Consider the following 25,151-nt stretch of genomic DNA (forward strand, 5'->3'; position numbering starts at 1 on the left):
CTCAATGAGTGTTGGTCAATGGCAAGACCCTCGAAATTTTTTTTGACAATGAGATGCCCTGATTGGCTTTTTCATAAAGTTATTGTGTAGTGTACATTATACACTCTATATACATCATCGTTAGTTTTACTCAGCACAATACTGCCAATGAGGTCCTTAGCCCGAGACACAGGTCACGCAACAACTGGATTTCAACCGGACTCACAGTACCTTGTGGAGAGGTGTCGTGAGGCAAGGCTCCAGGGCATGAATATGTACAATTATAAACTGAAGATAAATGGAGTAGTAGTTATGGCAATGATTTTGGCCATGATGGCATTAAGCACTGCACATTTCATAGCATTGGCAATTTATTTTATATAATATTGATTATTTTAGTCCGCAACAATCATAAAAAATGCCCACGAAATCCTGGAGGGACTGGCTAGCACTGTCTACAAATTACCTATAGATGGCATACAGTATGTGCCACAAATCACCATATATCATATAGCTATGATATTTTTTATTCTTATTCTAATTGCTGTAGTAATTGGCAGTGGTAGAACATACATCGTGACTCCAAATGTAATGAATTATTATTATTGGGGCCCGAGCAGCAACCGCTGCGAGGTCCCTATTGTTCCTGAAGGAATTCTTCTTCTTATTATTATTATTCTTTTTGCAAGGTCCCTATTGTTCCTGAAGGAATTCTTATTATATAGGGCAGCGACTGCTGCATGGTCCCTCTTGTTCTTCGAGAAATTATTATTATTCTTTCGTCATCTCCGCAAACAATCGCATTTTTGGTGACCTAAACATTTACAAAAACTCAACAAACATTGCACAGATCTCGGGCCCAGCGAAAAATGTGATATTATGAAGTTGTCATAACATGCCTCTACAGTGGCCCCTAGCGTGGGAAAAATATCAACCAATTCCTGCACGTTTGACCGAGGGCTATGAAAATTGGCAGACACGTGTAGCACCCCGAGACGCACAGGTCAGTGGAAGCTGTAATGTTTGTATATGTATGGCCAATCAACCTTTCACAGATGTTCTACTATGTATTAGCACCCCCTATTGGGGAAGGTCTGACACTACATTGGGTTGGAAACTAATCAGTTACGTGCACGTACCAACGGAAGGAGATTAAACAAATAAGCCGCTGTGAGCACATCGTTGTCTGTCTCATCATTGATATTTCATACAAGCAAGAAATATCACACAGGCGACGAGGATGGGATCTCGTGAGTATCTAACCTGTGTGCGGAAGGGAAGTTCGTCGAGGGAAGAATAAAAAGGAAAAGGAGGGAAAGGACAGCACTCGAGAGCACATGGAGCGAGTTGCTAAAATAAGCTAAGCTAAGTGGACACGAGCTAGCTCCGGGAGCACCGCGGACCTGTCGCTCGCTAATAACGTCATTCTTTCTCCATTTGATGGTGAAAGTGATCCCAGTTCAATCGGACCACGTTGGATAAAATGGCTACAACGGTTTGAAAACTACACCACTGCCATGAACATTAATTGCGATGCTAGGCTAAAAGTGTTCATGCTACACTTAGCAGGTGAACGTGTGCACGATATTTATGACACGATGGCGGCAGAAACAGACAAATATGCAGATGCTAAACAGAAGCTCATGGGGTATTTTTTACCCACAAAGAATGTACAATATCAAGTGTACATATTCAGAAAATCAGTACAGCAACCAGGAGAAGATTTGGACAGCTATCACACCAGGCTACAAATGCTAGCAAAGAACTCTGAGTTAACAGACAGATTCTGAAATAAAAGCTCAACTAATACAAAGCTGCACATCATCCAGGCTACGCAGGAAAGCGTTGAGAGAGCCAGAAATGACGCTATATGGACTTCTACACCACGGAAGAACTTTGCAGCTGTCTGAGATGCAAGCTACAGGTATAGAACAAGGTGCAGCTGCCACTGTAAATCTGTAAATGCATTATATCAACAAACTCAAAGTAAGCCCTCAGATGGAGACAAATACACAAAGCGAGGCAAACCCAACAATCAATGCAGAAACTATGGAGGCAGATATCCACATAAAGAAGACTGCCCAGCCAAAGGCAAGATCTGCAGAGCATGTGGTAAGCAGAACCATGCAAAACAATGTCATCAAACAAAAGTGCTGATACAAAACAACATAAAGACAACAAAAAGCAAGTGCACTAACAAGTAACACACTTGAAGAGCATGACAGACCTGAGTCATCAAGCAGTGATGATGCGTATGTATTTGTAGTGAATATGGACACTACGAAGCTACCACAGACCACTGTTAAAATCAATAATCTCAGTGTGCCAGTCCTGATAGACTCTGGAGCCACAGCAAATATAATCAACAAAGCAGCATATAAGAAACTTGAACCACGTCCACCACTCACGCCAGCCATGACAAAAATCTATCCATAGTGCTCCAAAGTCCCTCTCCCTGTTGTTGGTGAGTTTGAAGGAACAGTGCAAAAAGGAAACAAGCAGTCCCTGAGCACTTTCTTTGTAATTCAAGGAGATTGCTTCTCCATACTAAGCTATAATACTTCCAGAAAGCTAGGTCTGATCAAGATCGTGACATCACTGCTACCCATTCCGGCTACTAAGACTGTTGCAGATGAGCTTGTCGGCACTTACCCTGAACTGTTCAAAGGCATTGGGAAGCTGAAAAACTTTCAAGTAAAACTCCACATCAACCCAAACGTGCAGCCAAAGTGCCAGACACAGAGACAAGTGCCATTCCACATCAGGCAAAAAAGTGGAGGATGAACTGCACAAACTAGAAGCGGATGACATAATTGAGTGTGTCAGGTCCCACACCATGGGTCTCCCCCATTGTAACACCACCCAAACCAAAAAACCCAGACAAAGTTAGAATCTACACAAACATCCGACAAGCAAATACTGCTATCAAACGTGAACACCACATTACACCCACTGTGGATGATGTCATTCATGAATTGAACGGAGCCACTGTGTTCTCAAAGCTTGACCTGACTGCAGGGTACCACCAGTTAGAGCTCCACCCAGATAGTAAGTAAATCGCTACATTCACCACTCAACTTCGTCTAAGGCGAGACAAACGCTTGAACTTTGGCATATCATCGGCTGCAGAGGTGTTCCAAAATGCAATTTGCCAGACTCTCCAGGCCTCAAGGGAGTGAAAAACATGATTGATGACATCATTGTCCACGGATCCAACCAACTTAAACATGATGAGAACCTCAGAGCAGTGTTCCGGAGGCTCAAGGAAAGAGGCCTGACACTCAACAGAAAGAAGTGTGAATTCAACAAGTCCAAACTTGAATTTTTTGGACAGGAAGTGAGTTATGAATTTTTGAATGTCCAATTTTGGTCCATTTTTGCACATTCACTGTGGTCATACTTTTTACCCCTTTGCCAACAGTTTTCATCCGATTGGCTTCAAACTTGGTATGTATCATCTCAAGACCTGGGACAACAACTGGAGAAAAAATCTTGAGTTTTCAAAAAACTGAATGACGGGGGCAGGGCATCAAATTTTGATTTTAATATTTCCTTCGTCACAAATGCTTATCAACTCCGCTGTACAACTTCCAAAAAATCCCAAACTTCTCATGCATCTTAACTCTTTGACTGCCAAGCATTTTCAGAAAAGAGAACATGTGGGTGCCAGCTGATTTAAGCATTTTGACTGATCTTTCAAGGTCCACAGAAAATGTTGTGTTTGGACTATGGAAACACAGATACTACCAAATGAAAGATTGAACTCTCATCTTTCATCGGAAAAAAAAAGTTTGTTTCTACCTTATTCAGTTTTTCAGTAATCAACAATAGAAAATAGGTTAGTTTCACCCAAATGCTCTGTTTTGGACCAAAATACGGAGAAATCAAGCTTTTTGTGAAACGATATTATTACATGCACTCTCGTGAATTTGACACCTTTTTTTTCCATGAATGATGCCACAAACACTTTAACAGTGCTTTACATCTGTAAAACACTACCACCAACAATGAAAAAGTGTTTTTTGATAGCAAAATACGTTTATTTACATTCAACAGTGTAACAATTTGACAAAACAATTTGGCAAACTATTTACAAACGTGTGCAACTGTGGTACTATTTACAATTGTGTGGATGTTTCAACTACACAGTTTTTCTTTTTGTGTGGTATATTGTGTAAAACTCCCCTGCGTGCAAGGGGACGCAGCAGGATTTGCACCACAGATTAGTTTCACTGCGATTGCCCCTTCACGTGCAGACCCTACACTTTCTTGCCGGCCTTTTTTTCCGGGGAGTAGCAGGTATATACTGCAGTGTGTGTTTGGCCATGTTGTCATCAAGTCTACTCTCAGGATCGTGATACGGTGAGCTGGTGTTACTTCTGGCTTCCTCATGTCCTTCAGTTTCTATACCGGGTGGTAAGAGATGTTCTGATCCATCTTATCCACTCCATTCATGGTGGCATCGTAGTCCAGAACCAGTGTCTTCTCCGTGATCAGACTGTACCCACTCCTCCGATGAATATGCATTGGACTTGGGGTACTCTTCATCGTCCAATTGACCGTCCGCCTGTGCAGAAGTGCTCGGTTGTGCACCACGTTTTCCGGCGTTAGCATCGCTAGCCGGTGAGGCTTTACGACGTGATCGAAGCCGCCGCGTCAACGCTTCCAACTTCGGCGTCAACCTCGGAGTCACTATCATCATCATCAATGTGCTCTTTAGCATTAGTCGATGCTTTTCGTCTTTGAAAAAAATGCTCAAGCGTGAGCTGCTTGCAACCGGTCGCCATTTTCGCTTCCTCAGCCATTCTCCCCTCAACGCTCTAGTTACGTCTTCTACTGACTCCTACCCGATCTTGTCCAAAGAGAGTCATCGCTGCCATCTAGTGCCCATAAATAGTCATTATACGAACTCGATCTGCTTGATACTTTCAGCACAGCTGGCCAAGGCTTTAACGTTTTTGGCGGCACTCATTTGGATTTTACTAAACGTTATTAAAAGTTTTTGGCGGTCTAAGTCATTTATGAATATTATTTTACTTTCGACCACTCAAAATGTTCAGTGGCATCACACCTATCAATAGATATATACTTTTTATTTATTTACTTTTGATGCGCTCTATGGACACTATAAGCAATATTGTGCTAGGAGTAAAACTAACTATGATGTACTGTATACGTATATACTTTTTAAAAAATGCCAACCGTGGAAACTCATTGCCAAAAAATTAAAAAGGACGCTAATTTTGAGGGTCTTATCATTGACCAAAAGTCATTGAGCTTTACACACTCATCACAACTGGCAAAAAAAAATCCATATGTAAAGGTTTATTATGCCATTTTCAAGGAAATTGTTGTTCGAATGTGCCAGTACTCCAACGTGTAAGTACCCCAAAGTGGCCCGGGCTGCGAGGGCCCTTTATAGCTGCTCGCAGCTTTAGTTATTGTTATTATTATTATATATGATATGTCATTATGGAGTGAGGCATTTCTGTGACATAAATATTCACAAAAATAAAAACACCCTATATAGCCTGGACATAATTTGAATTCCTTGTATAAAAAAATATATAGTAATAATAATAATAATAATAATATAAAAAACTTTAAACAATCCTAATTATTTAATATAAAACAATTAGTGAAAATAGTTACTTTGCCTGGTAATGAGTTGCTTTTATTATGAAGTAATTTGATTACTAACAATGTAGCCGCAAGGGGGCACAAGCCAGTGTCTTCTTGTGCTGGTCCCAAGCCTGGATAAATACAGAGGGTTATGTCAGGAAGGGCATCCTACGTAAAACTTTGGCCAAATCAAACATGCAAATCAAATATATGACTTCCATACCGGATCGGTCGAGGCCCGGGTTAACAACGACCGCCACCGGTGCTGTTGACCTACAGGGTGCCGGTGGAAACTGGACTACTGTTGGTCGAAGAAGGAGAGAAGGAAGGTGTGTTCAAAGGAAGAAAGAGAAGAGGAACACCAAGACTCTAGGACTGAGAGTAGGAACTTTGAATGTTGGAACTATGACAGGAAGAGGTAGAGAGCTGGTTGACATGATGCAGAGGAGGAAGATAGACAAACTGTGTGTTCAGGAGACCAGGTAGAAAGGGAGCAAAGCTAGAAGTTTAGGAGCAGGGTTCAAGTTATTCTATCATGGCGTAGATAGGAAGAGAAATGGAGTAGGAGTTATCGTGAAGGAGGAGTTTGTTAAGAATGTTCTGGGGGTAAAAGAGTGTCAGAAGTGTGTGAGTGAGTGTCTTGAAGCTAGGAATCGAAGGTGTAATGATCAATGTTGTCAGTGGATATGCACCACAGGTAGGATGTGAGCTGGAGGAGAAGGAGAACTTTTGGTTGGACCTTGATGAAATGATGCAGAGCATCCCTAGAAGTGCGAGAGCTGTCATTGATGCAGACTTCAATGGACATGTTGGTGCAGGAAACAGAGGTTATTAGGAGGTGATGGGCAGGTTTGGTCTAGAGGAAGACTAAAGATTAGGTTTATGGATGTAGTTAAAGAGGACATGAAGGTAGTTGGTGTGAGAGCAGAGGATGCAGAGGACAGGCTGAGATGGAGGCAACTGATTCACTGTGGCGACCCCTGAAGGGAAAAGCCGAAAGGACAAGAAGAAAGAAAGAAATGGATTACCTACTCAGTTACTTTTTTAAGCAAGTAATGAGTAACTATAACTAATTACGTTTTAAAAAGTAACATTCCCAACACTGCTGGTTGGACAAGATGAAATTTGCAACTATTGACCACATTTGCTTGTAATAATAAGGATATTGAGAGTTACACAATGATTTGCACAGTTTTAGCCAGCTATATTTTGTTATGCCATCACAGCAACAAAATACACAGATTAGTCATTAATGTCAGACCTGTTCTCTAGGTCTGGCATGGTTAGGTTCCTACTGATGAAGCACATCTTCAAGCTCATGACCCTCCTGTCTTTGGAGGATCTGTGTATAGGAGATCCAGAATCCTCGCTGTCATTGTAGTTGGGAGACTGTGGTCGAACTCCATTCCATGGCAAGTCAGCCACCAAGGAAAGCTTCTTGAACAGCGGAGAAACCTCACGAATGTACTTCACTGTGGAGGAAAAGAGATGTTCAAAGCATAAACTTGCATTTAAATTATAATAACTACATTAGTCTGGCTAACTCATTAAACTAAATCATTGCTTTAAAAAAAACAACTTCGCAACTTACACACTAGAGGATGTGTCAAAACCATGGCCCATGGCCAAATGTTAACCTGGCATGAGCCAGATTGATAATGTGAACCACTCTAACAAGTTCTCCACAATATCAATCTGGGACTGCTCCAATGTGACCTGCTAGGGAAAGGCAGGATATTCAGTACAATACTTTGAGCTGATTGGGTGATGTGGCAACTTGCGCAAAGCTACCAAACCTTTGTTTTGACTAATCACGGCACCAGAGGTAAAAAACAACAAAAAACAAAAAGCACTAACATCTTTAACAGCTAAAAATGCACAAAGCACCACTCGCTGTTCTTTTTTCAAAAATAAATTGTGGGTACATTTGCAAGAACAAAATTAATTGCAGTGTCCATGCATTTGTCCACCATATTTAGTTTGTTTGTTAATTAGTTGTAATACCTAATGATAATAAGTAAAGCAAGTAAGAATAAAGCAGTTTTTCAAAATGGGCTGTTATTTGTTAGATTATGTGCAAAGGGTACATTATAAATGTTTAAATGCTGTCTGTATAGTTATTAAAAAATTAATAATGGTGACACCACATCACAAATTGTTTATATCAGGGAAGTTCGGTCCTCGAGAGCCCCTATCCAGCCTGTTTTCCATGTTTCTCTCCACCAACACACCTGATTCATGATCAGGATCGTTATCAGGCTTCTGCAAAGCTTGCTGATTAGCTGATCATTAGATTCAGCTGTGCTGCAGGAGGGAAACATGGAAAACAGGCTGGATAGGGGTTCTTGAGGACCGAACTTGAGCACCACTGGTTTATATGCAAACTCAAAAAAGGAAAATTGCAGCCAAGATTCTATATTAACCACTAGGTAACTGTTTTTACTCAAATGTGTTTTACTTATCTATTCAAAAAGTAGTTTACCTTGTGTTTAATTTAAAGCAAAGCCAATGTGTCATCAAGCCCCCTCCCTTCACCTCTGACCACAGTGTGACTGATATCATGTTTGCTTATGTAATCACAAATTATCATTTCATTAAATTAGGCTGGCAGATCTAATGCATGTTAAACAACATTTTAAAAGCAGGGTTTTTCCTGGCTCAAATTGAGGCAGAGGTGGTATCATCCTGGGTGACTATCGGTGCCAATACCAGTCTTATTTTAAGGTATCTGTACTCATGGCGGTGACGATTATCGGCCACTGTCCTGCAGCCGTTTTACGATCAGAGACAAGAAATTTGAAATTATATGAATGCAAAGTTGCCATTAACTTCATGCAATTTTAAGGAAAAATAATATATTGGGATGTATAGGTCTTCATTTAAAATCATCTGTCGTTTATGGAAGGGGAATTTTATTTACTAGTGGTATTGGTATTTGGTATTGGTGACAACTCAAGAGTTGCGTAACGGTGTGGAAAAAAAGTGGTATCAATCATTCCTAATTCTGACCATGCGCCATGACGTGCATGTATTCTGGAAATTCAACTGACTATCATTCTTTACAGGCAACATATAATAATTCCATGTTTCAATAATAGTTCCAATAAGAATATGACTATTATCATGTTAAAGCATTCATTCATTATCAGTCACTCAGGCTGGAGGTGGTGAGCAAACAAAGTGGAGGTGGCCGCTCTGTCTTTTGTACACAGGACAAACCCTGGTTACTGATTTGGTCTGTAGCATGTCAGAACATATGCAAAACTGCTGATCACACACTGTTTTAAAATAAATGCAGATATTTGCAAATGTGCAAATTCTGAGATATGGATCTTAAATTTAATTATTTGGGATTTTAAATTCAACAAGGTATTCAAATGATTAATTGAGTATTGTCAAATAATCAAATAATAGTTGTGAATCATAATAATACTGAATCAAACCAAATCGAATTGTTCAATTTTAAAATCGGGCCGTCCTTGTATCGGATTGCACCCCATGTATCGAGATGATTTACACCCCTAATATATATAGCCTATATTTTGTTGTTTTTATTTCCATTTGTATTTATTTTTTGTATTTAATTTTTGTATTATATTTTTTTATATCCGTTTTTATTTTCACATATATTAATTTATTTAGCCATTTAATTATTTTTAATTTGGGCTGTTTTGGTCCTCCATACACGCCACCCTAAACACGGCCTCGATAAATCCCCGCTCTAACGTGGCCGCACTTACCCTCCAGCGTCACTTGTTTTCCTGCCTTCTTCAGGGCTTGCACCGCCAGGTCGTGTGTAGCCTCCCGGAGGTCGTTACCGTTCACTGACAGAATAGCGTCGCCGACCCGAAGCGCACGACTTTGGTCTGCAGCGAGCCCCGAGAAGATCTTGGAGATAAGGATCGGCATCCGATTCTCGCGTCCTCCTTTGATACTGATCCCCAGCCCGCCAGACTCCTGTTTCACAACTCGGACTTTTCGCACAGCCTCCGTGCAGACGTCCACGCTAACGGAAACTTCGCCCTGCCTCGAAACAGAACTCGACCCGGGACTGCCATAGCTTGAACCAGGACTTCCAAAATCAGAGTTCGTGTCGTTATTCGAGTGCTTCTCGGGGCTGCTTAATCCGTAAATGCCGTCACATGGACCCCGATTTACACCCACGCGACCTAGGCTAGTGCCGCTGCAACCTCTCTCAAACTGTTCGTGGCCAGAAGACAGACTCTGGCTAGGATTCTCTGACCTAGTTCCCGATTGGTTTCCATTCCACATGCCATTTCTCATGTCATCCAGAGGAGTGCTATGGTCCCCGAGATTGCTCGGCTGTGCGCTTACCTCCACCTCGGCAGTTAAAGTCAGCGTTTCGCGAGTGAGTTCGGCGGACACGCGGATCCAGCGGTCGCAGAGTAGCAGATCTAGTTGACCGTTTTTGTCAGCTCTGGTCCAAACTGCCATTTTAGCCAGCACCAATGCGATCGCTTTAGTCATAAACTTTGATTCCTTTCTCCCTATGCCTACGAGGCACTACTAACTAAACCCCTTCCACTGGCCCACATTGACACACCCACTCAGATACGACAAGGGAAGGCAGAGCACACAGGCTTCAAAAAAGAGGGCAGGACAAGAATAGGAACTGGCCCTAACGGTCCAACCAGCCAGTTTATTGTGAAGTTCAACTAAAGCTATACGAGTTCCACCATAAAAAAAAAATCACAGTTAAAAAGTCCATATCCACCTTAACCCTTCAAAGTAAATAGGTTTTATGTCAGTTTCTCCTATGTTGTTGTGTTTTTTTTTTTTTACATTTCATTTATAAACTGATATCTAGTCGCAAATCACAACGAATTGCTTGTTTAGTAAAAGCAAACTATAAAAAAATATTTTGATATTCCTGCAGCACTGATCGTAGTAGGAAAGATAAGCTTTAATTTTGAAGAATAAAACGTGCGCGGGAAGCCAGCGAGCACACGTTATGCATACAGCAGCCTTCATACGTAATGCGGCTTGCCCCGTTGTGGTCGATATTCTCCCAGACAGAGACGTCAAAAGTGCTAGTGTTCAGTATTTAAGTAAAAATACTGTTAGTTGTGCGAAAATTCATTCTGATAACAGTATAATTACTGAAGTCACTCCCTTTTTTAAGTAAAAGTACAAAAGTACCAACTTGAAAATGAATTTAAGTAAAAAATAAATACAAAAAAAAGTAAATTGACAGTGACCTTTTCCAAAATAAAACCAAAAAATTGAAATATTAATTATTTATTTTCCTAAACCCAAAATAGCCTACTGATCAACAGGAAAAAAAGAACAAATCAGTAGCAACATGTCAAGCTACATATCTAGTGCTGCCATTATATTTTTCATAACCACCTGGGAAATTTGGTGTTCTCAACATTGTCATAACTAAGAAAATATAAGTGCAAAAAACAAACAAAAAAAGAACTAGGAGTATATATAAACAATGACTGGATTGGGAACATATTCAAAAATAAAAACTACCAAAATTTTGTATTCAGCCTCTCCAGAAGCAAATTTTCTGTTATGTGAATGGATACGTGTTTTTATGGGTAGGGTTGCCAACTTCCTGTTCCGGAAATAAAGAATAAGTGCACGCCACAGTGCCATGGTGGTGTAAGCATGATGTGTGAATTCAGTGTATATTCTGATTCAACTCGATATGCAGAAAGTGTGTACATTCCCTTTAATCCTTACTGTAGGCCTGGGTTCCCCAATTTGTTCTCACTGAGACCCAAATTATGTCAAGTTTGCCAAGCGCGGGCCAAATTTTCCCTGAGTTTCACCGCCTTTTACGATAATGCCATCGCCGTTAGTTTTTTTTTTTTTGACTTTTCATGTGCATGTGTGTATATTCATATGCTGCCATCTTATTGTATTAAAAAACATGAAAATATTGATATGAGTCATTCTTGCACCGCTGACGACGCTGTCGGATTTCCAAAGCAACCACTTTTCAGCAATTAAGAGGAATGTCACTATGGACTGACATAAAAAAAAACAAAAAAAAAAAAACAGTTGAGGCTTTACATCTGCTTCAAAATATTGACGAGGCAGAGATCGTCAGATTCCGTCGATGAAGAGGAGAAGACTTGGACGAAGAGGAGGCTACAGACCACAGAGTTGTTGTTGTTGGCTGGTTGATTTATTGAACATATTAGTACATTACAAAATATAAGTTGAAGTTAAAATAAAAATTTGAAGAAAGAAAATAATTAATCAATGTCATAATTTACATGTTCAAAAGGAGTAGGAAGCACAATTTCTTATATACTGGATATTCTTATTAATTAACGTATCATTAAAAGAAAAAAGAAAATAAAAGGAAAATAAACAAGTTATGAACAGCTGACAGGTTCCATCTGAAAAATCCAACACCTCAACCTTACCGTCTGACTGGTAGTGGAGAACTGTGTGGACTTCAGTAGTCACAGGAGAGGAGCTACAATACATAATTTACACTTACTTTAAAAAATGTAACAAACAAAATAGCTTTAGTAGCTTTGTATTTACGTGTAATAATAATTTTAAGCAATGACATCATTACCAGAGCTCAAGCCATTAAAATTATGGCTCTGGGTGATCTAATTAGTAGCTTGAAAATTCTGATAGACGTAGTGGTAAAGCAAGGAGCGACTCCTGTTCTTTTTCAGTGGGTTAAAAATGTAGGCTTAGACTTTTACATCTGAAGTTTCCCCGCTCCGGAAGGTTGGGTGCACTCATATGCCGAATGCGGAAGTGATTCGTGCATATAGTCCATTACTGTTATGACTAATAATAGGGATGTTCGATCCCAACAATACCAATACGCAAATCTTCAGTACTCACCGATACCGATACCAAGTTCCGATACCATTAGTACTTATGATACACAAAATAAAAAAAACAACAACCCAATGACAGATAATTAAAAAAAAAAGACATATATGTATATATCCCAGCTAGAGCAAATTTCCTTAAAATTTAATTAAATTAATGGCAATTATATTTTTTCAATTTGCTCATAAAAGTAATTTTGCATAGAGCACACAATAAAAAGAATTTCCCAAAAATCAATAAGATGAAACTAATAATTCAGTGACCAGAAAAAAAAATTCCAATCAAAATATGTGGTTGTACACTTCTTTTTAAGGAATACAGCCTGTCATATCTTAATTTGCCAAGCCGATAGGTGGCAGCAGCTTAGAGGCAACTAAAAAAAAGACACAAACTAGAGTGTAGCCTACTAGCTAATATGCTTTGGGCTGCAGCAATTAAACGCGAACGCCGCCGCTGCCGATGCAGCAATCGCGGGGCAAACATCTATCTTTCTGCCAGAAATAATTAAGTTTAAGTTTATAGAAGTGCAGGCGTGTAGTTCAGCGTCATTCGCTTGCCGTGGTCGCTTCGACAGCGTCAACTGTTGGCTAGAGCGCTCCACAACAGCACCCGAATGAAGCGTGCGCCGTCAAAAAGTTGGACTTTTGAAATAATTCAGCACGCCAGTCAGAATAGTTTGTGGGGAACAGGGGAGCTCCAGCGAGGAGGCTTTCCAGCTTGGTGTGGACCATCGTGAGGAGAAGCGGTTCGGAAAATGGATGAATGACTACTAAACGTGTTTAAAAAGTAAGTCCTAACTTTTATAGATTAAATGTAACATATAAAAACCTGCGAACAATTCAGTTTAAGAAAAGCCTCTCGAAAAGCATTGATTGTGTTCATTCATTCCATCCATCCATCTTCTTAACCGCTTGTCCTCACAAGGGTCACCGGGGGCGCTGGAGCCTATCCCAACTGGCTTCGGGCAGTAGGCGGGGTACACCCTAAACTGTTTTTCCAGCCAATCGCAGGGCACACAGAGACGAACAACCATCCGCACTCACAATCACGCCTATGGACAATTTGGAGTGTTCAATGAACCTGCCATGCATGTCTTTGGAATGTGGGAGGAAACCGGAGTACCCGGAGAAAAGCCATGCAAGTAAGCACAATGAAATTAATGCTGGAATCATCTTCAGGATGCTAAACTAGACTAAATACAGCAAAAAAAATTGAGTTTAAACGTTTAGTTAAGGTGTGAGAGCCAAAATGAACTTTTTATTGCATTAAATCAAAATCTTCCAAATGAGCATAAGCACAATGAAATTAATGCTGGAATCATCTTCAGGATGCTAAAATACACTAATGACAGCAAAAATTTTGAGTCTACATCATTTAGTTTAGGTGTGAAAGCCAAAATGAACTTTTTATTGCTTTAAATCCATTTTCAGCCCGATTGTACACTTCAGGTGAAACTGTCAAAATCTTCCAAATGAGCATAAGCACAATGAAATTAATGCTGGAATCATCTTCAGGATGCTAAAATACACTAATGACAGCAAAAATTTTGAGTCTACATCATTTAGTTTAGGTGTGAGAGTCAAAATGAACTTTTTATTGCTTTAAATGCGTTTTCAGCCCAATTGTACACTTCAGGTGAAACTGTCAAAACCTTCAAAATGAGCATAAGCACAATTAAATTAATGCTGGAATCAGCACCTGATTGTACACTTCAGGTGAAACTGTCAAAATCTTCAAAATGAGCAAAAGCACAATGAAATTAATGCTGGAATCATCTTCAAGTTGCTAAAATACACAAATAACAGCAAAAAGTTTGAGTCTCCAACATTTAGTTAAGGTGTGAAAGCCAAAATGAACTTTTTATTGCTTTAAATCCATTTTCAGCCCGATTGTACACTTCAGGTGAAACTGTCAAAATCTTCCAAATGAGCATAAGCACAATGAAATTAATGCTGGAATCATCTTCAGGATGCTAAAATACACTAATGACAGCAAACATTTTGAGTCTACATCATTTAGTTTAGGTGTGAGAGTCAAAATGAACTTTTTATTGCTTTAAATGCGTTTTCAGCCCAATTGTACACTTCAGGTGAAACTGTCAAAACCTTCAAAATGAGCATAAGCACATTTAAATTAATGCTGGAATCATCTTCAGGATGCTAAAATAGACAAAATACAGCAAAAAGTTTGAGTCTACAACGTTTAGTTAAGGTGTGAGGGCCAAAATGAACTTTTTATTGCTTTAAAGGCAATTTAACCCCAATTGTACAATTCAGGTGAAACTATCAAAACCTTCAAAATGAGAATAAGCACAATTAAATTAATGCTGGAATCATCTTCAGGATGCTAAAATAGACAAAATACAGCAAAAAGTTTGAGTCTACAACATTTATTTAAGGTGTGAGAGCCAAAATGAACTTTTTATTGCTTTAAATGCATTTTCAACCCAAATGTACACTTCAAGTAAAACTGTCAAAATCTTAAAAATTAGCATAAGCACAATGAAATGAATGCTGGAATCATCTTTAGGATGCTAAAATACACTAGATACAGCAAAAATCTTGAGTCTACAACGTTTAGTTTAGGTGTGAGAGCCAAAATGAACTTTTTATTGCTTTAAATGCGTTTTCAGCCCCTGATTGTACACTTAAGGTGAAACTGTCAAAATCTTCAAAATGAGCATAAGCACAATGAAATTAATGCTGAAATCATCTTCAGGATGCTAAAATACACTAAATACAGCAAAAAGTTTGAGTCTACAACGATTAGTTTATGTGTGAGAGCCAAAATGAACTTTTTATTTCTTTAAATCCATTTTCAGCCTGATTGTACACTTCAGGTGAAACTGTCAAAATCTTCAAAATGAGCAAAAGCACAATAAAATTAATGCTGGAATCATCTTCAGGATGCTAAAATAGACAAAATACAGCAAAAAGTTTGAGTCTACAACGTTTAGTTAAGGTGTGAGAAACAAAATGAACTTTTTATTGCTTTAAAAGCATTTTAAGCCCAATTGTACACTTCAGGTGAAACTGTCAAAATCTTCAAAATGAGCATTAGCACAATTAAATTAATGCTGGAATCATCTTCAGGATGCTAAAATAGACAAAATACAGCAAAAAGTTTGAGTCTACAACGTTTAGTTAAGGTGTGAGAAACAAAATTAACTTTTTATTGCTTTAAAAGCATTTTAAGCCCAATTGTACACTTCAGGTGAAACTGTCAAAATCTTCAAAATGAGCATACGCACAATGAAATTAATGCTGGAATAATCTTCAGGATGCTAAAATACACTAAATACATCAGAAAGTTTGAGTCTACAACGTTTAATTAAGGTGTGAGAGCCAAAATGAACTTTGTATTGCTTTAAATGCATTTTCAGCCCGATTGTACACTTCAGGTGAAACTGTCAAAACCTTCAAAATGAGCATAAGCACAATGAAATTAACGCTGGAATCATCTTCAGGATGCTAAAATACACTAGATAGAGCAAAAATCTTGAGTCGACAACATTTAGTTTAGGTGTGAGAGCCAAAATGAACTTTTTATTGCTTTAAATGCGTTTTCAGCCCCTGATTGTACACTTCAGGTGAAACTGTCAAAATCTTCAAAATGAGCAAAAGCACAATGAAATTAATGCTGGAATCATCTTCAGGATGCTAAAATACACTAAATACATCAGAAAGTTTGAGTCTACAACGTTTAGTTAAGTTGTGAGAGCCAAAATGAACTTTTTATTGCTTTAAATGCGTTTTCAGCCCCTGATTGTACACTTCAGGTGAAACTGTCAAAATCTTCAAAATGAGCATAAGCACAATGAAATTAACGCTGGAATCATCTTCAGGATGCTAAAATACACTAGATACAGCAAAAATCTTGAGTCGACAACATTTAGTTTAGGTGTGAGAGCCAAAATTAACTTTTTATTGCTTTAAATGCGTTTTCAGCCCCTGATTGTACACTTCAGGTGAAACTGTCAAAATCTTCAAAATGAGCATAATTACAATGAAATTAACGCTGGAATCATCTTCAGGATGCTAAAATAGACAAAATACAGCAAAAAGTTTGAATCTACAACGTTTAGTTAAGTTGTGAGAGCCAAAATGAACTTTTTATTGCTTTAAATGCATTTTAAGCCCAATTGTACACTTCAGGTGAAACTGTCAAAATCTTCAAAATGAGCAAAAGCACAATGCAATTAATGCTGGAATCATCTTCAGGATGCTAAAATAAACTAAATACATCAGAAAGTTTGAGTCTACAACGTTTAATTAAGATGTGAGAGCCAAAATGAACTTTTTATTGCTTTAAATGCGTTTTCAGCCCCTGATTGTACACTTCAGGTGAAACTGTCAAAATCTTCAAAATGAGCATAAGCACAATGAAATTAATGCTGGAATCATCTTCAGGATGCTAAAATAGACGAAATACAGCAAAAAGTTTGAGTCTACAACGTTTAGTTAAGGTGTGAGGGCCAAAATGAACTTGTTATTGCTTTAAAGGCATTTTAACCCCAATTGTACACTTCAGGTGAAACTGTCAAAACCTTCAAAATGAGCATAAGCACAATGAAATTAACGCTGGAATCATCTTCAGGATGCTAAAATACACTAGATAGAGCAAAAATCTTGAGTCGACAACATTTAGTTTAGGTGTGAGAGCCAAAATGAACTTTTTATTGCTTTAAATGCGTTTTCAGCCCCTGATTGTACACTTCAGGTGAAACTGTCAAAATCTTCAAAATGAGCAAAAGCACAATGAAATTAATGCTGGAATCATCTTCAGGATGCTAAAATACACTAAATACATCAGAAAGTTTGAGTCTACAACGTTTAGTTAAGTTGTGAGAGCCAAAATGAACTTTTTATTGCTTTAAATGCGTTTTCAGCCCCTGATTGTACACTTCAGGTGAAACTGTCAAAATCTTCAAAATGAGCATAAGCACAATGAAATTAACGCTGGAATCATCTTCAGGATGCTAAAATACACTAGATACAGCAAAAATCTTGAGTCGACAACATTTAGTTTAGGTGTGAGAGCCAAAATTAACTTTTTATTGCTTTAAATGCGTTTTCAGCCCCTGATTGTACACTTCAGGTGAAACTGTCAAAATCTTCAAAATGAGCATAATTACAATGAAATTAACGCTGGAATCATCTTCAGGATGCTAAAATAGACAAAATACAGCAAAAAGTTTGAATCTACAACGTTTAGTTAAGTTGTGAGAGCCAAAATGAACTTTTTATTGCTTTAAATGCATTTTAAGCCCAATTGTACACTTCAGGTGAAACTGTCAAAATCTTCAAAATGAGCAAAAGCACAATGCAATTAATGCTGGAATCATCTTCAGGATGCTAAAATAAACTAAATACATCAGAAAGTTTGAGTCTACAACGTTTAATTAAGATGTGAGAGCCAAAATGAACTTTTTATTGCTTTAAATGCGTTTTCAGCCCCTGATTGTACACTTCAGGTGAAACTGTCAAAATCTTCAAAATGAGCATAAGCACAATGAAATTAATGCTGGAATCATCTTCAGGATGCTAAAATAGACGAAATACAGCAAAAAGTTTGAGTCTACAACGTTTAGTTAAGGTGTGAGGGCCAAAATGAACTTGTTATTGCTTTAAAGGCATTTTAACCCCAATTGTACAATTCAGGTGAAACTATCAAAACCTTCAAAATGAGAATAAGCACAATTAAATTAATGCTGGAATCATCTTCAGGATGCTAAAATAGACAAAATACAGCAAAAAGTTTGAGTCTACAACATCTATTTAAGGTGTGAGAGCCAAAATGAACTTTTTATTGCTTTAAATGCATTTTCAACCCAAATGTACACTTCAAGTGAAACTGTCAAAATCTTAAAAATTAGCATAAGCACAATAAAATGAATGCTGGAATCATCTTTAGGATGCTAAAATACACTAGATACAGCAAAAATCTTGAGTCCACAACGTTTAGTTTAGGTGTGAGAGCCAAAATGAACTTTTTATTGCTTTAAATGCGTTTTCAGCCCCTGATTGTACACTTAAGGTGAAACTGTCAAAATCTTCAAAATGAGCAAAAGCACAATGAAATTAATGCTGGAATCATCTTCAGGATGCTAAAATAGACAAAATACAGCAAAAAGTTTGAGTCTACAACGTTTAATTAAGGTGTGAGAGCCAAAATGAACTTTGTATTGCTTTAAATGCATTTTCAGCCCGATTGTACACTTCAGGTGAAACTGTCAAAATCTTCAAAATGAGCATAAGCACAATGAAATTAACGCTGGAATCATCTTCAGGACGCTAAAATACACTAGATACAGCAACAATCTTGAGTCGACAACGTTTAGTTTAGGTGTGAGAGCCAAAATGAACTTTTTATTGCTTTAAATGCGTTTTCAGCCCCTGATTGTACACTTCATGTGAAACTGTCAAAATCTTCAAAATGAGCATAAGGACATTGAAATTAATGGTGGGATCATCTTCAGGAAGCTAAAATACACTAAATACAGCAAAAATATTGAGCCTACAACGTTTAGTTTAGGTGTGAGAGCCAAAATGAACTTTTTATTGCTTTAAATCCATTTTCAGCCTGATTGTACACTTTAGGTGAAACTGTCAAATTCTTCAAAATGAGCATAAGCACATTGAAATTAATGCTGGAATCATCTTCAGGAAGCTAAAATACACTAAATACAGCAAAAATCTTGAGTCTAAAATGTTTAGTTTAGGTGTGAGAGCCAAAATAAACTTTTTATTGCTTTAAATGCGTTTTCAGCCCAATTGTATACTTCAGGTGAAACTGTCAAAATCTTCAAAATCAGCATAAGCACAATTAAATTAATGCTGGAATCATCTTCAGGATGCTAAAATAGACAACATACAGCAAAAAGTTTGAGTCTACAACGTTTAGTTAAGGTGTGAGAGCCAAAATGAACTTTTTATTGCTTTAAACGCGTTTTTAGCCCCTGATTGTACAATTCATGTGAAACTGTCAAAATCTTCAAAATGAGCATAATTACAATGAAATTAATGCTGGAATCATCTTCAGGGTGCTAAAATACACTAATGACAGCAAAAAGTTTGAGTCTACAACATTTAGTTAAGGTGTGAGAGCCAAAAAAAACTTTTTATTGCTTTAAATGCATTTTAAGCCCAATTGTACACTTCAGGTGAAACTGTCAAAACCTTCAAAATGAGCATAAGGACAATTAAATTAATGCTGGAATCATCTTCAGGATGCTAAAATAGACAAAATACAGCAAAAAGTTTGAGTCTACAACGTTTAGTTAAGTGGTGAGAGCCAAAATGAACTTTTTATTGCTTTAAATGCATTTTAAGCCCAATTGTACACTTCAGGTGAAACTGTCAAAATCTTCAAAATGAGCAAAAGCACAATGAAATTAATGCTGGAATCATCTTCAGGTTGCTAAAATACACTAATGACAGCAACAATCTTGAGTCGACAACGTTTAGTTTAGGTGTGAGAGCCAAAATGAACTTTTTATTGCTTTAAATGCGTTTTCAGCCCCTGATTGTACACTTCATGTGAAACTGTCAAAATCTTCAAAATGAGCATAAGGACATTGAAATTAATGGTGGGATCATCTTCAGGAAGCTAAAATACACTAAATACAGCAAAAATATTGAGCCTACAACGTTTAGTTTAGGTGTGAGAGCCAAAATGAACTTTTTATTGCTTTAAATCCATTTTCAGCCTGATTGTACACTTTAGGTGAAACTGTCAAATTCTTCAAAATGAGCATAAGCACATTGAAATTAATGCTGGAATCATCTTCAGGAAGCTAAAATACACTAAATACAGCAAAAATCTTGAGTCTAAAATGTTTAGTTTAGGTGTGAGAGCCAAAATAAACTTTTTATTGCTTTAAATGCGTTTTCAGCCCAATTGTATACTTCAGGTGAAACTGTCAAAATCTTCAAAATCAGCATAAGCACAATTAAATTAATGCTGGAATCATCTTCAGGATGCTAAAATAGACAACATACAGCAAAAAGTTTGAGTCTACAACGTTTAGTTAAGGTGTGAGAGCCAAAATGAACTTTTTATTGCTTTAAACGCGTTTTTAGCCCCTGATTGTACAATTCATGTGAAACTGTCAAAATCTTCAAAATGAGCATAATTACAATGAAATTAATGCTGGAATCATCTTCAGGGTGCTAAAATACACTAATGACAGCAAAAAGTTTGAGTCTACAACATTTAGTTAAGGTGTGAGAGCCAAAAAAAACTTTTTATTGCTTTAAATGCATTTTAAGCCCAATTGTACACTTCAGGTGAAACTGTCAAAACCTTCAAAATGAGCATAAGGACAATTAAATTAATGCTGGAATCATCTTCAGGATGCTAAAATAGACAAAATACAGCAAAAAGTTTGAGTCTACAACGTTTAGTTAAGTGGTGAGAGCCAAAATGAACTTTTTATTGCTTTAAATGCATTTTAAGCCCAATTGTACACTTCAGGTGAAACTGTCAAAATCTTCAAAATGAGCAAAAGCACAATGAAATTAATGCTGGAATCATCTTCAGGTTGCTAAAATACACTAATGACAGCAAAAAGTTTGAGTCTACAACATTTAGTTAAGGTGTGAGAGCCAAAATGAACTTTTTATTGCTTTAAACGCGTTTTCAGCCCCTGATTGTACACTTCAGGTGAAACTGTCAAAATCTTCAAAATGAGCATAATTACAATGAAATTAATGCTGGAATCATCTTTAGGTTGCTAAAATACATTAATGACAGCAAAAAGTTTGAGTCTACAACATTTTGTTAAGGTGTGAGAGCCAAAATGAACTTTGTATTGCTTTAAATGCATTTTAAGCCCAATTGTACACTTCAGGTGAAACTGTCAAAATCTTCAAAATGAGCATAAGCACAATGAAATTAACGCTGGAATCATCTTCAGGACGCTAAAATACACTAGATACAGCAACAATCTTGAGTCGACAACGTTTAGTTTAGGTGTGAGAGCCAAAATGAACTTTTTATTGCTTTAAATGCGTTTTCAGCCCCTGATTGTACACTTCATGTGAAACTGTCAAAATCTTCAAAATGAGCATAAGGACATTGAAATTAATGGTGGGATCATCTTCAGGAAGCTAAAATACACTAAATACAGCAAAAATATTGAGCCTACAACGTTTAGTTTAGGTGTGAGAGCCAAAATGAACTTTTTATTGCTTTAAATCCATTTTCAGCCCGATTGTACACTTTAGGTGAAACTGTCAAATTCTTCAAAATGAGCATAAGCACAGTGAAATTAATGCTGGAATCATCTTCAGGAAGCTAAAATACACTAAATACAGCAAAAATCTTGAGTCTAAAATGTTTAGTTTAGGTGTGAGAGCCAAAATAAACTTTTTATTGCTTTAAATGCGTTTTCAGCCCAATTGTATACTTCAGGTGAAACTGTCAAAATCTTCAAAATCAGCATAAGCACAATTAAATTAATGCTGGAATCATCTTCAGGATGCTAAAATAGACAACATACAGCAAAAAGTTTGAGTCTACAACGTTTAGTTAAGGTGTGAGAGCCAAAATGAACTTTTTATTGCTTTAAACGCGTTTTTAGCCCCTGATTGTACAATTCATGTGAAACTGTCAAAATCTTCAAAATGAGCATAATTACAATGAAATTAATGCTGGAATCATCTTCAGGGTGCTAAAATACACTAATGACAGCAAAAAGTTTGAGTCTACAACATTTAGTTAAGGTGTGAGAGCCAAAAAAAACTTTTTATTGCTTTAAATGCATTTTAAGCCCAATTGTACACTTCAGGTGAAACTGTCAAAACCTTCAAAATGAGCATAAGGACAATTAAATTAATGCTGGAATCATCTTCAGGATGCTAAAATAGACAAAATACAGCAAAAAGTTTGAGTCTACAACGTTTAGTTAAGTGGTGAGAGCCAAAATGAACTTTTTATTGCTTTAAATGCATTTTAAGCCCAATTGTACACTTCAGGTGAAACTGTCAAAATCTTCAAAATGAGCAAAAGCACAATGAAATTAATGCTGGAATCATCTTCAGGTTGCTAAAATACACTAATGACAGCAAAAAGTTTGAGTCTACAACATTTAGTTAAGGTGTGAGAGCCAAAATGAACTTTTTATTGCTTTAAACGCGTTTTCAGCCCCTGATTGTACACTTCAGGTGAAACTGTCAAAATCTTCAAAATGAGCATAATTACAATGAAATTAATGCTGGAATCATCTTTAGGTTGCTAAAATACACTAATGACAGCAAAAAGTTTGAGTCTACAACATTTTGTTAAGGTGTGAGAGCCAAAATGAACTTTGTATTGCTTTAAATGCATTTTAAGCCCAATTGTACACTTCAGGTGAAACTGTCAAAACCTTCAAAATGAGCATAAGGACAATTAAATTAATGCTGGAATCATCTTCAGGATGCTAAAATAGACAAAATACAGCAAAAAGTTTGAGTCTACAACGTTTAGTTAAGTTGTGAGAGCCAAAATGAACTTTTTATTGCTTTAAATGCATTTTAAGCCCAATTGTACACTTCAGGTGAAACTGTCAAAATCTTCAAAATGAGCAAAAGCACAATGAAATTAATGCTGGAATCATCTTCAGGTTGCTAAAATACACTAATGACAACAAAAAGTTTGAGTCTACAACATTTAGTTAAGGTGTGAGAGCCAAAAGGAACTTTTTATTGCTTTAAATGCATTTTCAGCCCAATTGTACACTTCAGGTGAAACTGTCAAAAACTTCAAAATGAGCATAAGCACAATGAAATTAATGCTGGAATCATCTCCAGGATGCTAAAATACACTAAATACAGCAAACATTTTGAGTCTACAACGTTTAGTTTTAAGGTGTGAGAGCCAAAATGAACTTTTTATTGCTTTAAATGCATTTTAAGCCCAATTGTACACTTCAGGTGAAACTGTCAAAATCTTCAAAATGAGCAAAAGCACAATGAAATTAATGCTGGAATCATCTTCAGGATGCTAAAATAAACTAAATACATCAGAAAGTTTGAGTCTACAACGTTTAATTAAGATGTGAGAGCCAAAATGAACTTTTTATTGCTTTAAATGCGTTTTCAGCCCCTGATTGTACACTTCAGGTGAAACTGTCAAAATCTTCAAAATGAGCATAAGCACAATGAAATTAATGCTGGAATCATCTTCAGGATGCTAAAATAGACGAAATACAGCAAAAAGTTTGAGTCTACAACGTTTAGTTAAGGTGTGAGGGCCAAAATGAACTTGTTATTGCTTTAAAGGCATTTTAACCCCAATTGTACAATTCAGGTGAAACTATCAAAACCTTCAAAATGAGAATAAGCACAATTAAATTAATGCTGGAATCATCTTCAGGATGCTAAAATAGACAAAATACAGCAAAAAGTTTGAGTCTACAACATCTATTTAAGGTGTGAGAGCCAAAATGAACTTTTTATTGCTTTAAATGCATTTTCAACCCAAATGTACACTTCAAGTGAAACTGTCAAAATCTTAAAAATTAGCATAAGCACAATAAAATGAATGCTGGAATCATCTTTAGGATGCTAAAATACACTAGATACAGCAAAAATCTTGAGTCCACAACGTTTAGTTTAGGTGTGAGAGCCAAAATGAACTTTTTATTGCTTTAAATGCGTTTTCAGCCCCTGATTGTACACTTAAGGTGAAACTGTCAAAATCTTCAAAATGAGCAAAAGCACAATGAAATTAATGCTGGAATCATCTTCAGGATGCTAAAATAGACAAAATACAGCAAAAAGTTTGAGTCTACAACGTTTAATTAAGGTGTGAGAGCCAAAATGAACTTTGTATTGCTTTAAATGCATTTTCAGCCCGATTGTACACTTCAGGTGAAACTGTCAAAATCTTCAAAATGAGCATAAGCACAATGAAATTAACGCTGGAATCATCTTCAGGACGCTAAAATACACTAGATACAGCAAACATTTTGAGTCTACAACGTTTAGTTTTAAGGTGTGAGAGCCAAAATGAACTTTGTATTGCTTTAAATGCATTTTCAGCACGATTGTACACTTCAGGTGAAACTGTCAAAATCTTCAAAATGAGCAAAAGCACAATGAAATTAATGCTGGAATCATCTTCAAGTTGCTAAAATACACTAATGACAGCAACCAGTTTGAGTGTAACACATTTAGTTAAGGTGTGAGAGCCTAAATTAACTTTTTATTGCTTTAAACGCGTTTTCAGCCCCTGATTGTATACTTCAGGTGAAATTGTCAAAATCTTCATAATGAGCAAAAGCACAATGAAATTAATGCTGGAATCATCTTCAAGTTTCTAAAATACACTAATGACAGCAAAAAGTTTGAGTCTACAACATTTAGTTAAGGTGTGAGAGCCAAAATGAACTTTTTATGGCTTTAAATGCATTTTCAGCCCGAATGTACACTTCAGGTGAAAATGTCAAAATCTTCAAAATGAGCAAAAGCACAATGAAATTAATGCTTGAATCATCTTCATTTTGCTAACATACACTAATGACAGCAAAAAGTTTGAGTCTACAACATTTAGTTAAGGTGTGAGAGCCAAAATGAACTTTTTATTGCTTTAAATGCATTTTCAGCCCGGTTGTACACTTCAGGTGAAAATGTCAAATTCTTCAAAATGAGCAAAAGCACAATGAAATTAATGCTTGAATCATCTTCATTTTGCTAAAATACACTAATGACAGCAAAAAGTTTGAGTCTCCA

General features: G+C 37.0%; 1 protein-coding gene across 1 annotated transcript in view; it reads right to left on the reverse strand.

Annotated features, from left to right (window-relative positions):
- The window catches only part of sntb2 (syntrophin, beta 2), a 64,963-nt gene extending 54,709 nt beyond the window's left edge, over nt 1-10,254 (reverse strand). Inside the window, exons 1-2 of the mRNA XM_086073073.1 lie at nt 9,342-10,254; nt 6,863-7,073 (exon numbers count right to left, since the gene is read on the reverse strand). Of these exons, the coding sequence (XP_085929199.1) occupies nt 6,863-7,073; nt 9,342-10,089 (959 nt within the window). The 5' untranslated portion in view covers nt 10,090-10,254. The remainder of the gene's footprint in view (nt 1-6,862; nt 7,074-9,341) is intronic.
- Between the last annotated feature and the right edge of the window lie 14,897 nt (nt 10,255-25,151).

This window comes from Leptonotus elevatus, chromosome 4, assembly GCF_054856555.1.
Source record: "Leptonotus elevatus isolate MCC_2025b chromosome 4, RoL_Lele_1.0, whole genome shotgun sequence".
Classification (NCBI taxonomy): domain Eukaryota; kingdom Metazoa; phylum Chordata; class Actinopteri; order Syngnathiformes; family Syngnathidae; genus Leptonotus; species Leptonotus elevatus.